The sequence below is a fragment of the Scyliorhinus torazame genome, chromosome 8, assembly GCF_047496885.1.
Source record: "Scyliorhinus torazame isolate Kashiwa2021f chromosome 8, sScyTor2.1, whole genome shotgun sequence".
In the NCBI taxonomy this organism is placed as follows: Eukaryota; Metazoa; Chordata; class Chondrichthyes; order Carcharhiniformes; family Scyliorhinidae; genus Scyliorhinus; species Scyliorhinus torazame.
This window is the reverse complement of record NC_092714.1, coordinates 45,661,940-45,677,993: the sequence shown is the minus strand read 5'-3', so window position 1 is coordinate 45,677,993 and position 16,054 is coordinate 45,661,940. Positions and strand designations below refer to the sequence as shown.

The window sequence follows — 16,054 nt, the reverse complement described above, 5'->3', positions numbered from 1 at the left end:
TTTCCATCTCTAACTTCCCTTGAGAAGGTGGTGGTGAATTGCCTTCTTGAACAGCTTCAGTCTATGTGGTGTAGGTGCACCCACAGTAATGAGTCTGTTCGCTCTATGATACAGTCTGCTTGTAGCTGTTTCAGCTACTTTGGTAGGATTTGAGATGACACACATCTTAAAGTTTGAAAAACTGGCGGAATTGATGGGTTGATGAGAGAAGCACAATAAATCCGGTAAATAAGGAAAGATACTGGCATGTATAGCTTGCGTCATCGATCACATTAATGTGTGCTCCGGTGGGGTCTCCTGACTTAAATCCAAGCCTATCAAAAACGTTTACCCCCCCCATTACCCTTTAGCTACATAGAACATTAATCTGTGTAGGGTGATGTTTTTGTACCATATTGGAACCATGATTATTCCCAAAGCTGGAATAATTGAGTTATCATGAGCTTGAACAGCATCTGTTGGCAGCAATGAGACAAATTTGCAAAAAAAAAAAAACGATGATGCTGTGTTGCTCAAACTCGCCCCCTTCACAGCAACTTCAGGGAGTGACACTGAGGTGGCCACGTTGTTCACTCAGCTGATACCTGGGATTGGAGGGGTTATCTTACATGGAAAGGTTTGATAGACTGGGTTTATATCCATTGGAGTTTAGAAGATTGAAACATACAAGATTCTGAGGGAACTTGACAGGGTGGATGCTGATAGGATGTGGCCCCTCGTGGAAGAGACTAGACAAAACTAGGGGACACCGTAAGGAGTCTCACTTTTAAGATGGAGCTGAGAAGAATTTTGTTTTCCTCAGATAATCATGAATTTTTGAAATTCTCTTCCCTGGAGGGCGGTTGAGGCAGGATTAATTACTAATTTTAAGGCAGAAGTAGATAGATTCTTGGCTAATAAAGGAGTCAAACGTTATCGGGGGTAGACGGAATATGGCGATGAGCCCACAATCCGATCAGCCATGATGCTATCTGTTATAACCCCCACATGACCCATGGGGACGACCCGATTAATCTCCCGAGAGCCTCGTGGAATACGAGCTCCCCCACTGAGGGGCGGAGGCCCATCAGCCTGCTCGTTAATTCATTGCCATAAAAGCCGGTCCAGGTAGGAGCCGCGCTGCAGAGTCGTTGCGGCTGGGACCTGGACTGTTTCAATTAAATACTTTCCCTTTGGAAATAAACTATTTCTTAACTCTCCCGATAAACGCTTCCACAATTTTTGGGCGCAGCGTGGCCATCGATCGAGCACATAGTTCTAGGTCAGAGTGTTGAGTGGCTTGCAGGGGTATGTGCAGGTGGTGTTCCCGTCCATCTGCTGCTCACATTTTCTAGCTGCTAGAGGTCACAGGTTTAAAGGTGCTGTTGAAGGAACCTTGGTGCATCCTGTATGTGATGTACACAGCTTCCACTGTGCGTCAGTGGTGGATGTGGTCCAATCAAGTGGGTTGCTTTGTCCTGGGGACTCATGGGTGCCTTTGGAGCTGCACTCATCCAGGCAAATGGAGAGTTGGAAAATCCAGCATTCGCTCCTAAGATAGCTGCATAACAGGAAAACAATATAGAGGATGATGATAAAATTCCAATTTTTATTTTTATTTCAGCTCAGAAAATCATAGTATTGTAGTGCTGAATCAAACAAACCATTGTTTTTGAGCCATCTAGTTTCTGCTTGAAATTAATGTAATTTGGGGCTTTTCAAAATAGCTTTGTATGCTTCATTTAATCATGTTAATTTTTTATTGCTTGTCCTATTTTTCTTTTCGTAGGTATTTATTTATTAGTTTCATGGATAGCCTATATCGCATGGTTCTACCTGGAATACTGTTGGAAGCTGACAGCAAGAGCATGGAACTTGTGGTAGCAAATACATCACTTCTCACTTTCAGTTTGAACCCATATCTTAAAGGACTCATTTACATTAGTGGTAGAGGAGACACTGTCCATCATATCCTCTTGGATGGGACAGAAACGGACATGAACAGTTTATTACCATTTGATACAGCCAGTGTTCAGCACGTAGTTCATTCTTGTAGCTTATGGGTTTTAACCTATGGAAAACAGGTATATGTAGCAGAAGAACACGATAAACAGTTGTACCCTACTGAGGTGAGTGTGGAATCGTGCAATGAAAAGGATGGAAATTTTGACAATTTGTTTTTATGGGACTTTTCTACTCAGCCTTTGCCAGTGCCTCTTCATGGACCTACACACTTGCAAGTTGTCTTGGGATTCAATTCAGCAGCTTTAACCTGGAGAAAACCTCTAACAGGGGCTGGGCTTGGTATGTTTTAAAATTTGCATTTGGTCATGTAGCTACATCTTGGGACAAAATAATGCTGTTTTTTGAGAAGATGCAAAATGATGGAATGGCCTGCCTCATTTTCTCATTGAGGTTGTTGCGTGACATGGAGAGGTCTTGGGTGTGGGGTTGGGGTGGTGGTGGGACATGTAGAGTCGTACAATTAATCCTATAAAGCACTTGTTGATTTTATTGTGGGAGAGTAAAGTTGAATCAATAGGAACTGTTTTTGGAGCTGGAACAGCATGAACACTCCTCCAGAGTGGGCTGATGCCCCCATAATATTAATTTATGATGGTGCTATAATGAGTGGGGAGTTCGGGAGAGGAACACTGGTGGAAAGGCAATGGCCAATATCAGACGATCTCGAGGGTAAAAAGCTTCCCTCATTCCCTAAAATAATGAAACGAGTTCCAAGGGTTTCTGGTTATCAGTGATACTTACTTTCTTCCCAGTCTCCCATAGTTTGCAGCTTCCGTCAGAACAAAGGCCCATCCAGGGTGTGTGAAATAGCCATGTTCAAGTAATAGACTAGTTCCAAATGTGGAAGGCTTCTTACATAAGAACATAAGAACCAGGAGTAGGCCATCTGGCCCTTCGCGCCTGCTCCACCATTCAATGAGATCGTGGCTGATCTTTTGTGGACTCAGCTCCACTTTCCTGCTCGAACACCATAACCCTTTATTCCTTTATTCTTCAAAAAACTATCTAGCTATCTTTATCTTAGCTTTACGTTATTAAAAAATGTTGACACAAATCAGACCCGTCAATAAATTAGTAAAATATTTCTATTTTTAAAGAGTTATTTGTTTAACACGTGTATGACGGAAATGTGATTTTTTTTTTCACTGAAAGAGGTATGTGCACATGGAGGAATCCACTTCTTGGTGAATTCCTATTTTGTTTTTGCAGAGCAGCGTGTTAATTAGATCTCCGTGTCGATTTCTATTCTAGGTCCTAATGCATGGCAGCTGTGGTCCTATGATATGATAATTGTAAATGGCAACAAACACATCTATAAGGAAGCGATCTATTCAACAAATATCACCATATATGACTTGAGCAGTTCTACAGTATATACTTTCAGGATACGTGCATCTTCTCCAGGTGGCAAAGGTCCATGGTCTTCAATATTTCAAGGGACGACACTTAAAGAAGGTGAAAAGTGTTGTTATCATTTTCATACTTGACCTAGAAAATCAAGTAACATTTCTAGCCTTTTAAAAGTATACCAGTGAATTTGTTTTGCATTGTATTCAAGTAATAAGAGTTATTAACTGTGAATCGTGTTATATAAAAATGAGGCTAGAGGAGTTGATGAAAAAGGCAGGTATTAGTGGAGGATTATAGTAGAAACCTCCAGAGGAAGGGCAAATCTTAAATAACTTATGGTGGGGTAAGTTTTATTATTTTTCCCTATATCGTAATTAAGAGTATTACTTGGTTATTGGACCTGATGCGAAACCGCAAAATGCTGTCCTCATGTTTTAAGGTTCTTGTTGGTACTTTAGCCATAATTGCTGTCTAGTTGCTTCATCTTTCCATTGATACCATGCTTGTGGAGTGTAAATTGGCTTCAAAGGCCTGAATTGACTTGTTTATGATCCCTGTTGACCCAACATCCTAATTGCGTCACTGGCTCCAATTTGCACATATTCATGAGGCCTCCATCTGCCTATGGTGGTGCATGGTGCATCAGTTGAAAGAACTGCAGGGTTAAAATAGCAGGAATGAAAACAGTTTGTTCTTTGCAGTGATTTTAATCACCTGCCTGTGCCATTCTGGTTAAATGAGCAGGGTTCAAATGACCCTTAACAAGCTTATTTTAGCTTCAGTATACTTTACCTGTTAAAGGTGGGAGTATCTGGATGTTTTAACTTATGTTACTTGCTATTTCTGTACACACAAATTGATCCTTGATGTAATTTAGCACTTCCTCGTTATTTGGAGATATGCGTATTGCAGTTGATGCGTTTTGTTCTGTTTTATTTTCTTAAAGGTGCTAATCCCTATGTTCTAGCAGGAAATGAACTAGGGATCTGGAAAATATTCTTGGATAAATTTGCAAATGAAAATATGCTTCCAAGTGTGAAAAACACAACAGGTACGTTAAACACATCATAGATTTTATCTGTAAAGCTCTGTCTTCAAAAACATTTCATTTCAAACATTGTAAAATTCTCAATTTGTTGAAGTACTATCAAAGTGTTTTTGTATGAAAAGCCTCAATTTCCCAGTATAGATTCTAATATGATTTCTAATGGGATCAGAATCTTTAAGGTGGTTTACTGGTGAATCCTGTTAAGAACCTTGCTGATGGTAAATGCAAGGGTATCGCAAAACCCAGAAGGATAACCTGGAACACCGGTTCTTGGTGTAGCCACCTGAGTTGGCCACTTCCCGACTTAAAATGGAGAACCGCAAAGGCTAAAGGGAAATTCAGCCAACACAGGCAAAGACTAGCAAATACAGAAATCATGTGTATTGAAACCTGTAAGAAACAGCATGGAAACCAGCAGCCATCTGCATAGTAATGCAGCAGCCATCTGCATAGTAATGAGCGATTCCAGGGCACAATGGCAACGGTTAAGGTGAATAAAGCCAAGCCAGACTCCTCGGTGCCAGCAGGAGCCAAGACAAAGGGAGGCCAACGGACATTTAGGGACCGCCCAACGATCAGGGAACAACTCCGGTATTGGAGAAATCGATCCAAGTGATCGGAAAGTAGTCCAATCACTTGGAACCAGGTACGGGGTCCGCCCTGAAGGGTGGGAAGCCCCTGGGGACTATAAAGTAAAGCCCCCAAGTTCAAATCATCCTTCTTTGGCAGGGTCACTCAGCAACTTGAACCAACCCTTGACAGTGACCTGTCCTGTTGCCTCCAAGCAAGTAAGTCTCAAGTCAACGCTCGCTACGAGATAGGCGCTCCTAGCTACCAGTCCATACCAGCTTTTGAATCCCGCAGACTCAGGACCTGAACGAAAGGCCATTTGTTCCCCTGACCTGGTGGGCCAGTCCGAAGCTATGTATAGGCCTGTTAGTGATAGAAATAGCCTAGAAAGTAGAGTTTATGCATGAGTAGTGATTTACTGTGTATAATAAATGTGTTTTGATTTGAATCTTACTAATTGGTGTGTTGAGTTATTGATCATTACTTGAACGTTACCCTCGTGGCGATATCATAAAGATACCTGGTGACTCTAGAGCAAAGGTTATAAAACAGAGCCAATTGAACCAACCAAAAATTAGCAACATTGGTGGTGTATACTTTCAATTTGGTGTACTGTGAGAAAAAATATAGTGGAATAGTCCAGTCATTTTGTAATCAATTAATAAAGAATATTTATTAACTTAAAAGAAAAAAAACACAAAGGACTATAATACACTACAACAGTACACTTAATTACACTGATGGCTATACGCACGCAGTATTACATGAAATTACCCCTTTGCTCCCAACATTCCTTGTTGCCAAACAACATCCAATATTATATAACTCTATGAGCTAAATCCAGCAGATAATTATCACACCCGCGTTATTTGTCTACGTTTGGGAAAACCTTCTTCAGTTTCAGTGAAGGTGTAATTTTCCCGGTTTGAGTTTTGAATTTTAACCAGCTGCCCTTTTACAAACTTGTTTTCAGGGAGACTGTTTTCTTCAGCTGCGTGTAGCTGTGATGGTAGCTGCCTCCACTGTGTCTCTTTCTCCAGTTATTGTGCTATGGATATTTCATTCTTTCCCTTTGATGTTACCCACCCTGTGGACTTGGCTTTTAACATGCAAGTGCCAATTTCCTTATCTCTCCACAGTGAAGTTACCTCTTCTATGCCGCATTGTTTTCCCCATGTCACATAAGTAAACACTTTATTTTCTTGCTGGTATGCTACTTCACATTTCAAAACGCCCCTTCATACAGCAGCCTTTGTCAATTCCTCTTTTTATTTTAATTTACCCTAGTTTCATTTTTTAACCTTATTTTTCCCCAATTCCGAACAATCCAGAATACCTTTGCATTTCTTTACATGAAGAAATATATTTTATTAAGATTGATTAGAACAATGTGCCATTTTAATGGATTAAAAAATAATCTGTAAGGAAGTTTTGTGTTTCAAATGATGGTCTTCAAGTGGATGCAACATATTTTAAAGAAAAATCTGCAGGCATTTGCCGAAGGCATGCATTTATGCCAGACATTATTTGCTGGGAGCTTCGGGATAATAGCTTCAGTCATGCCATGGGGCGTTGAGGTGGGGGAGGTCGGTGGGGGCGTGGGGTGTGGTGTTGGAGGGGGATGGTGTGGGAGTAGGACTGGCCTTTTGAATTAGCTGGTATTAAAGTAAGGGGACCCAGTAAGAAGTTTAAACACTGCTATTTCACCAACTGGGGAAGAATTTGCATCTAAGGGGCAGCACGGTGGCACAGTGGTTAGCACTGCTGCCTCAAGGTGCCGAGGACCAGTGTTCGACCCCGGCCAAGGATCACTGTTTGTGTGGAGGTTGCATTTCCTCCCCGTGTCTCCGTGGATCTCGCCCCCACAACCCAAAAAGATGTGAAGGGTAGGTGAATTGGCTACGCTAAATTGCTCCTTAATTGGAAAAAATAGAATTGGGTACTCTAAATTAAAAAAAAAAAAAAAAAGAACTTGCATCTAAGCCTTAATATCCTCTGGGGACAATAAAGAAGTGCCCAAGACCCAACACCTGGGGTTAGGCTTTTAAACAGATAGCTTTACCGAGGAAGGTCAAGTCTAAAATGTTAAAGGAAAGTCTACTGATGAAGTGATTTTTAAAATATTTTGTACCATTGTGAACTGTTGAATGAAATGAAACTATTCATATCTGCCTTTCCACCTTGCTGTGAAGTAAAGCAGTTTAGATGAATTGAAGATTCATTTCATCATAAATTTGGTGTTTTGCCTTTGGGGAGACTGAGGAACCATTGATGTGTGAGCACAAATATCCAGTTCATATCACAAGTATTGTTGCATTCCTGTGTTATTCTACCACACAAGTCGATCTAGGGTCGTGTGAACAAACTCTCATAAAGGTAGAACAAGAGTGATTCACAGTACTGATCCCAAGAAAACATCAATGGCAAATTTGAATCTGAAATAGTGTAATTGATAGCAAGTTGAAAAACAATGTTACAGGATCCGTCCGTCCGTGTCCCCCCGGCCAACCTTTCAATCCATATTCATTCAAAAATAAAGCCGTAATTGGCCATTGGGTTCTGTACCTTTTTGAGTCATGACTGCCGATTTGGGACCAAAGTGTGCTCAATGCGCATTCCTCGTGTGGCCTATACGGACACTCATCTTGTTGAGGACATTAATCCATTAGTCAGCTTTTGCTGGAAGTAAGTAGTTAAGACAGATGGTGTAGTGCTGCTTTGATGCGAGAGCAGCTGTACCTAATATCCTCTCTTAAACATGCTGAATGTGTGTTTAGCAGCGGGAAGAATCCTCCCACCAACACTATTTAAAAGGAACACTAACAACTTACAGGCTAGTTGTTGATTAATCTGTGCTAAATGACGCAGATCTAGACACACCGGTTAAATAGTGAGAAAGGCTAAAATCGAGATTCGTTCTGGGCATGAATCAGTTTGTTATCTAACTGGCCCTCTCCCGGTGGCGAGTTCCGAATCATGCCCAAACATGGCGAGTATATCAGTTTAAAAAAATATATTTTTATTCTCCTTTTTCACATTTTCTCCCGCATTTACACCCGTCAACAATAAACAATAATCAGCAACAGATATGTCAATCCCCATAACAATAACAACGATCCCATCCTCCCACCAACCCCCAAACATTAGCCCGCATGTTTACATAAACAAATGACAAAAAGGAATCAGGGATTACCCATAGTCACCCTTAATATACACAGCCCCACTCCAACCCCCCCCCTCCCCCCCCCCCCCCCCAAACTAATTATCAATGTTATCCAGTTCTTGAAAGTGCATAATAAATAGTGCCCATGACTTGTCGAACCCCTCCGAGCTTCCCCTCAGTTCGAACTTAACCTTTTCAAGGGTCGAGTATTCCAACAGGTCCCCCCCGCCACGCCAGGGCACTGGGTGGAGAGGCTGCTCTCCATCCCTGCAGAATCTGCCTTCGGGCGATAAACGAGGCGAAGGCTATGATATCTGCCTCCGCACCCGTTTCCAACCCTGGCTGGTCCGACACCCCGAATATGGCCTCCCGGGGACCCGGGTCCAGTTTCACACGCACCACCTTGGAAATTACCTTAAACACCTCCTTCCAGTACTCCCCTAGCTTTGGACAGGACCAAAACATATGAACGTGATTAGCGGGGGGCCCCCCCCACAGCGCTCGCACACATCCTCTACTCCTTCAAAAAATCGGCTCATCCTCGCCCTCGTGAGGTGCGCTCTATATACCACCTTCAGCTGTATCAGCCCCAACCTCGCACGAGGCATTCACTCTCCGGGGCACCTCACACCAGACTCCCTCCTCTATAACCTCTCCCAGCTCTTCCTTCCACTTTGCTTTGATCCCTTCCAGTGGTGCCTTATCCTCTTCCAAAATAGCTCCGTACACCGTTGTCACTGCCCCCTTCTCCAGTCCCCTTGTCGTCAGCACCTCCTCCAGCAATGTGGAGGCCGGTTCCTCTGGGAAGCTCTGTATCTCCTTCCTGGCAAAATCCCGAACCTGCATGTACCTAAACACTTCTCCCTACTCCAGCCCATACTTTGCTTCCAGCTCCCTCAATCTTGCAAACTGACCCCGACGAAACAAATCTTTTAGCGTCTTAATCCCCCTCTCTTCCCATTTCCAAAAACTTCCATCCCACCTCCCTGGCTCAAATCTGTGGTTCCCCCGAATCGGCATTTCCCTTGACCCTACCCCCAACCCGAAGTGTTGGCGAAACTGCCTCCAGATTTTCAATGAAGCTATTATTACCGGACTCTCTTAAGTATTTCCCCGGAGCTATCGGGAGACGTGCTGTTGCTCGTGCTTTCAATCCCGACCCCCTGCACAAAGTCTCCCCCATGCTGACCCACTGGGAATCAACCCCTTTGATCCAGCTCCGCACCTTCTCCACATTCACCGCCCAGTAGTAGTACAACAGGTTCGGGAGACCCAATCCCCCTGCCTGCCTTCCCCTCTGTAGCAGCACCTTTCTCACTCTGGCCGCCTTCCCTCCCCATATGAACGAGGTAATCCTTCCCTCAATCCCCTGAAAAAAGACTTTGGCAGGAAAATCGGTAGGCATTGAAAAATAAACAGAAATCGCGGCAACACATTCGTTTTAACCGCCTGTACCCGACCCGCCAGTGATAGGCGAGTGTATCATTAACCATTATTTGCATTAATTTCCATCTCATTAGTGAGATTGCAGTCAAATGCCTCCCAGGAATTAACTGCCTCCCCAACGAGAAATCACGTGGGCGTTGTTTAGTATTCCTTTTTAAAAATGTGAAACTGGTGTAATGGCTACTGAGGGAAGTGAGGAGGTGAGTAGCCATTTTCATTTTCCAGCATGCAGCTCAAGGGCAGTAGAGCTGCTGGCCCAGTACTCTGGGCTGGATGGGGGAGAGATAGAGGAACTTTTCATCTGTGACGCCTTCAAGCCATCTTTAAATATTGTGGATGCCCATAACGGGGCAACTGCAGCTGCTGCCTGTCCTACCTTAACACTTCCAGAACAGAGTCCTGCTCTTAGTTCTATTCAGAGGGTCACTTTAACTTACTTCTACTGTGAGCAGCCTCTAGATTCACAGCTGAAAGCTATTGCTGATGAAGAATTGGCCTTGTTAGTTGTGAAAGCACGTCACAGCTGCAGGTTGTGTTTGTTGCTTGGTCCTGCTGGTGGCTGCAGATGCCTGGAGGCTGCTGTTGCTGCTCTTCTGTGTACTTGCTGCTACTCTGCTGTTTGTCTGCTGTCTTTTCCCTTGGGCTTGCCTCTGCTTTCCATATCCAGATGAAAGGGAGTAAGAAAGAAGGCAGATGCCTTTCGGCCTCCTTTACCTGGAGTGAGGCGAGGGGAGTATTCCGGCAGGCCTACTACCGGGCTGAAGATGTAGGGGGGTTTGCTCAAGCAGTTTGTAGATGTCTATGAAGGCCTGTTTTGTGTGTTGAATTTGGACTGTATATTTTGATTTGGACCTGTGGGTCACCTGTTCATATCCCCTGTGTTCCTGTGGGCCAGTCCCCGGACTGGGTGGTGGCGGACGATCTGATGCCGATACTGCAAGAGAGGAGGGGTGGCGGTCCGGCTGAACTGCACAGCTTGGAGGTTGCGTCAGGACACTTTCATGGACTACTAGCAATTTTTTGTGTTCAGTAGCCATCTGCTGCTCCAGTTCTGGGAACCATGCAGGTCGCTGGTGTTCCTTGTTTTCCGTCTGCATTGTGTTTGGTCCATGTTTGCCGGGGGGGAAATTGTGTTTGGTCCATGTTTGCTGGGGGGGAATTGTATGATAGATACCAAGGCAGTTTATATTTTCGCCAGTTGACGCTGACGGGTTTTCTTCCAGTTATTTTTTACTATCTGTTCTGTATTTTGCTTTGTCGCTTTGTACAATGAACTCTTTGTATTTTATCCTGGGTGCCAATTGATTGGTATCCTCATCGTATTGTCTTTTATATTTTTGATACTGTCAATAAAGCAAAATATTTGCAGATTGTGTTTGCTGCTGGTGGCTGCAGATGCCTGGAGGCCGCTGTTGCTGTTTCCTTCCTTTTCTGTCGCTGGAAAGAAAGATCCATTTTTCTAAGAAACCTGGTTGCCAATACTTCCTCAGGAAACATTCGGCATGTGCACATTGACTCTTACCAAATTTTACAGATGCACCATAGAAACCATCCTGTCTGGCTGCATCACAGCCCGGTATGGCAACGGCTCGGCCCAAGACCGTCATTGGTCTTCTTCTAACATTGGACGGCAGTCCTCCTTGTCATGCTGCCACACTCACAGCTGCTGTCACTGCCTCCCAGGCATTATTGGCTACCCTGCTGTTGGTCTTCTGACCCACTCGTGGGAACAGGATGGCCCATGTTGCAATGACGGCGTCCAGAAGCCAGACCAGGTCAGCATCCCCGAAGCGAGGAGCAAGTCTGCTTGCTGCCATGCTGGAGTGTTGACTGGGAGTAAGTGGTGAGGGATCGTTTAAAAGCAGGTCCTCCTTCAGATGCTGAGGCATGAGTCTGGTGAATCAGATGGCGAGACAGCCAGTAATGGTGAGACGCTCGTGTGGGCCCATTTTCAGCATGAAGTGCTGTTCAATACAGCCATCGAGAAACACCCCATCAATCGAGCCCAAAATGACACTATAAATGTTTCCATTAAATCGTATCTTTTGTATTTTATAGACCGATCCAAATAGTGTGATTTGATAATATGATCCTGTTTCACAACTGTCACACAGCGAATATAAACATTTTTTCTTTTTTATATACAGATTTGGACTGGCTGAATAGTTCCCTCTACTGGACAAATTCTACTGGCTTTGCTCATGTTACAACCTCATTTGATTCTGACAGTGAAACAAAAGTAATACAAGACTTACAGAATGTGGGAGCATTAGCTGTGGACTGGATAAGTAACACCTTGTATTGGGCTGACAGTGAGAAAAATAATGTACGCAACCGAACAGTTGTCTTTTTTGATGTAGTTTAAATTATTAGAAGTTGCCCAATTATTCACTCATGCTGCAATAGACTCTGATTTTGAATTTTTGTTGTGATTATAATGTTACCTTTCATGGTAAATGAACTGCATTACTTTTGGTCATGACCGAATTGCAATTTAATTTGGTTTGTCTGTCACTTTCTGATTAAGTTAAAGTCATTGTACAGTATAATTCTTTTAGCTATATAATGAACACTATTTGTAAATATAAACTTTCTGTTAATCATGGTAGTATCCAGATAGGTAACTGTCAAGAAAATTGATAATCAACAATTTTTACTTACTTTGCGCTTATGCATCAGAAACAACAGTTGATCCGTAGCCGGAGGGTGAATCCAGCGCAGGGAAGGCTGCAGATTTCATTAAGGGGCCACGGGAGCATGCCTGCTCCTCATTCACTAATCAACAAAATTTATAAACATAATCTCACATCTTATGATTTTTTTTTAACATGGCGCCTGTTTGGCCCATTTTGTCTACCTGGCAGATCCCGACTCTCAGCAATTTAAAAAAAATTAATTTATGGAATGTGGGTGCCAGCATTTATTGCCCATTCCTTCTTGCCCTTGAGAAGGTGGTGGTGTGCTGCCTTCTTGAGCTGCTGCAGTCCTGAGGTGTAGGTACACCCACAGTGCTGTCAGGGAGGGAATTCCAGGATGTTGCCCCAGTGACAGTGAAGGAACGGCGATACATTTCCAAGTCGGGGTGGTGAGTGACTTGGAGGGGAACCTCCAGGTGGTGGGGTTCCCAGATACCTGCTGCTCTTGTCCTTCTAGATGGGATGGTAGCGGTCGTGGGTTTGGAAGTTGCTACCTAAGGAACCTTAGTGAGTTCCTGCAGTGCATCTTGTAGATGGTACACATGGATGCTACTATTCGTTGTTCGTGAAGGGATTGAATGTGTGTGGATGTGGTACCATCACGTGGGCTGCTTTGTCCTGGATGGTGTTGAGCTTCTTGAGTGTTGTTCGAGCTGCACTCATCCAGGCAAGGGGAGAGCATTCCATCACACTCCTGGTTTGTGCCTTGTCGATGTTGGACAGGCTTTGGGGAATCTGGAAGTGGGTTATTTACCACAGGATACCTCGCCTTGGATTTGCTCTTGTAGTCACAGTATGTTATACCAGTTCAGCTTTTGGCCACTGGTCACCCCCCAGGATGTTGACAGTGGGGATTCAGCAATGGTAAAGGAAATTGAATGTTAAGGGGTGATGGTTAGATCCTCGTGTGATAGAGATGGTCATTGCCTGGCACTTGTGTACCACCAATGTAACTTGCCACTTTCAGCCCAAGCCTGTCCAAGTCTTGCTGCATTCAGACGTGGACTGCTTCATTATTTAAAGAAGTCACGAATGGTGCTGAACATTGTGCAGCCATCAGCGGACATCCCCATTTCCGATCTTATGATGGAAGGGAAGTCATTGATGAAGCAGCTGAAGACAGTTAGGCCTAAGACATTACCCTGAGGAGCTCCTACAATTATTTCCTGGTACTGAGATGATTGATCTCCAACATTCACAACTATCATCCTTTGTACCACGTTTGACTCCACCCAGTGGAGCGTTTTCCCCTTGTCTTTTCCCCAAATCCAGTTTAGCTAGGGCTCCTCAATGCCATGCGCTTATGCAGCAGATGATGCCTTGGATGTTGAGGGCAGTCACTCTCACCTCACCTCTCATGTTGAAATCTTTTGTCCATGTTTGAACCAAAGCTGTAATGAGGTCAGGAGCTCAGTGACCATGGTGGAACCTAAACTGAGTGTCAGTGCGCAGGTTATTGCTGAGTAAGTGCTGCTTGACAGCGTAGTTGATGACTCCATCCATCACTTTACTGATGATGGAGAGTAGACTTATAGGGCTGTGTTGAATTTGTCCTCTTTCTTGTATACAGGACACACCTGGGCAATTTTCCATATTGCTGGGTAGAAGCTCGTTGTTGGAATATTGTCAGGGCCCATAACCATTGCAGTATCCAGTGCCTTCAGCTGTATCTTGATGTCACAGAACGTTGTAATGATTTCCCTATCAGACCGCGGTAAAACCACACACAGCGGGATGGAATGGTCAGACCTGGGCCGGGATTCTCCGTTTTGGGACTATGTTCTCCCGCTGGGGATGAATTGGAACTGGGAGCACAAATCAGGATGCAATTCACCAGCCCGAGGAAATCATGTTATCGGGCCGCCATCTTAAGCGAGCGTCCCGATAGTGAGGTTCCGCGGCTGGCCACCCCCGGCATTGCAAAGCAGCCTCCCACCCGCATATCGCAAAGCAGCTCTCCACCTCCCTCTGCTTCGCGAATCAGTCCCCCACACCCGGATCTTTTGGATCCCTCCCTCCCCCAAGTATGCGGGTAACCCGATCTGTTTCTCGCCCCCCCCCCCCCGAGACAGCTGAATAGAGGACCCCCCCCGAGACCCTTTTGAATAGGGAGACCCCCCCCCCCCCCCAAAGAGCCCCTGAATCAAGGAACTCCCAGGAACCCCCTGAGTTAGGTGACTCCCCCAGAGACACGCTGAAATGGGGGACCACCCCAGAGACCCCCAGAATATGAAGATCCCACCAGATACCCCCTAAATTGAGGGACCCCCCACAGATCCCCTAAATAGGGGGACTCCCCCATAGGGAACCCCACAATAGCGAGACCCTCCACAGGGACCCCCCACAAGTCCCGAAAGAAGATGTGTGTTAGGTAATTTGGACATTCTGAATTCGCCCTTAGTGTACCCGAACAGGCAGTGGAATGTGGTGACTAGGGGCTTTTCACAGTAACTTCATTAGTGTTAATGTAAGCCTATTTGTGACAGTGAAAAATATTATTATTATTTATATTATTATTATTATAGTGGGAACCCCAGAGACCCCCTAAATAAAGGAATCCCCCCCCCCCCGCCCCCCGAGACCCCCTAAATAAAGGTACATCCCACAGAAAAGAGACCCCTGTCTGTAAACTAGAGAGCAGTCCAGACATGGGCAAGTGAAAAAAAAAAACTGTTGTAACACTTGCCGTGGCACACAACAGCTGGCTCAGACAGAGGAAGCACCATGGGCTGAACTCTCCATTTCAGTGGCTAAGTGCTGACGCCCGACGGAGCATGTGTGGTCTTTTATGACCAAAAACTCTGCGTGAAAATCTCACCAATATCTGGACTGGTGAGGGGCTAGCACTGGCGTCGGGTGAAACGCCCAGCTCCCACGCCAAAAACGTCCGGCGGGTCCCTGGCCGCGCATGCGCACAGCTGACGACCTGCAGCGGTCGCACCGTACAACATGGCGGCGGCCGTGCGCGGACTCGACCCGCCATAAATGACACCACAGCCCACACCCTTGCCACCCCTTGTCCAACCCTCACCAGTCCCCACAGCCCTCACAGAAGCCCTCCCGATCAGCGGCATGGATCCCGGTCAAGTATGGCGGTGATGGACACAGTCCGCAGCCGCCACGTCATGTTCCCACACGGTTGAGACCACACGTGTCCCGCGCCATTGCGAACTCTGCCCATCTGGGGCAGAGCATTATGGAAGGGCCGGCCAAAGATGGGCCGGCCAAAGGTGCGCCAACGCTGTTGCGCGCGATGCGATGGTGCCATTTCGTAGGGGTGGAACATGGGTGACTGGCATCAAACTGGCCGGCCCTTTGATGCCGGCTCCGATTTGGATGTCGGAGTTGATTCTCTGCCTGATTGCCGATTACAATATCGGCGTCGGGCAACGCAGAATCTCGCCCCATATGTCAATTGCTGGAAAGGGTAAACCAGTGACCCGTGCTTACACCGCTTAGATCTTTGAACTGCAAGCCATTCATTCATTTCCTGTGTAGTGGGCTTTGATTGACAGCTTCCACAAACACAGCTGTAAGCCTTGCTTCATTCATCTTTTTCATGGTTCAATAACTCTGCGCTGTAACCACAATGTTTACAAAAATCAAGTTAGGTGCACTCCATTCACCCCCCTTCATGTTTGAGTGATTTTGAAGTGCTCAACTGTAAATTGACAACCCTTAACTCGTTTTAAGTGATACAACAGGAATTATTTTCACTTGCCCCTATCTGGACTGCTCTCTAGCTTTCAGACAGGGGTGTTTTTTCTGTGGAAACTG

The 16,054-nt window shown here is 45.1% G+C and overlaps 1 protein-coding gene across 1 annotated transcript in view; it reads left to right on the top strand.

Moving 5' to 3' along the window:
* ros1 (c-ros oncogene 1, receptor tyrosine kinase) overlaps window positions 1-16,054 on the top strand; it is a 400,619-nt gene that overhangs the window by 92,699 nt on the left and 291,866 nt on the right. Inside the window, exons 13-16 of the mRNA XM_072513469.1 lie at window positions 1,769-2,283; window positions 3,256-3,459; window positions 4,301-4,405; window positions 11,729-11,907. Of these exons, the coding sequence (XP_072369570.1) occupies window positions 1,769-2,283; window positions 3,256-3,459; window positions 4,301-4,405; window positions 11,729-11,907 (1,003 nt within the window). The remainder of the gene's footprint in view (window positions 1-1,768; window positions 2,284-3,255; window positions 3,460-4,300; window positions 4,406-11,728; window positions 11,908-16,054) is intronic.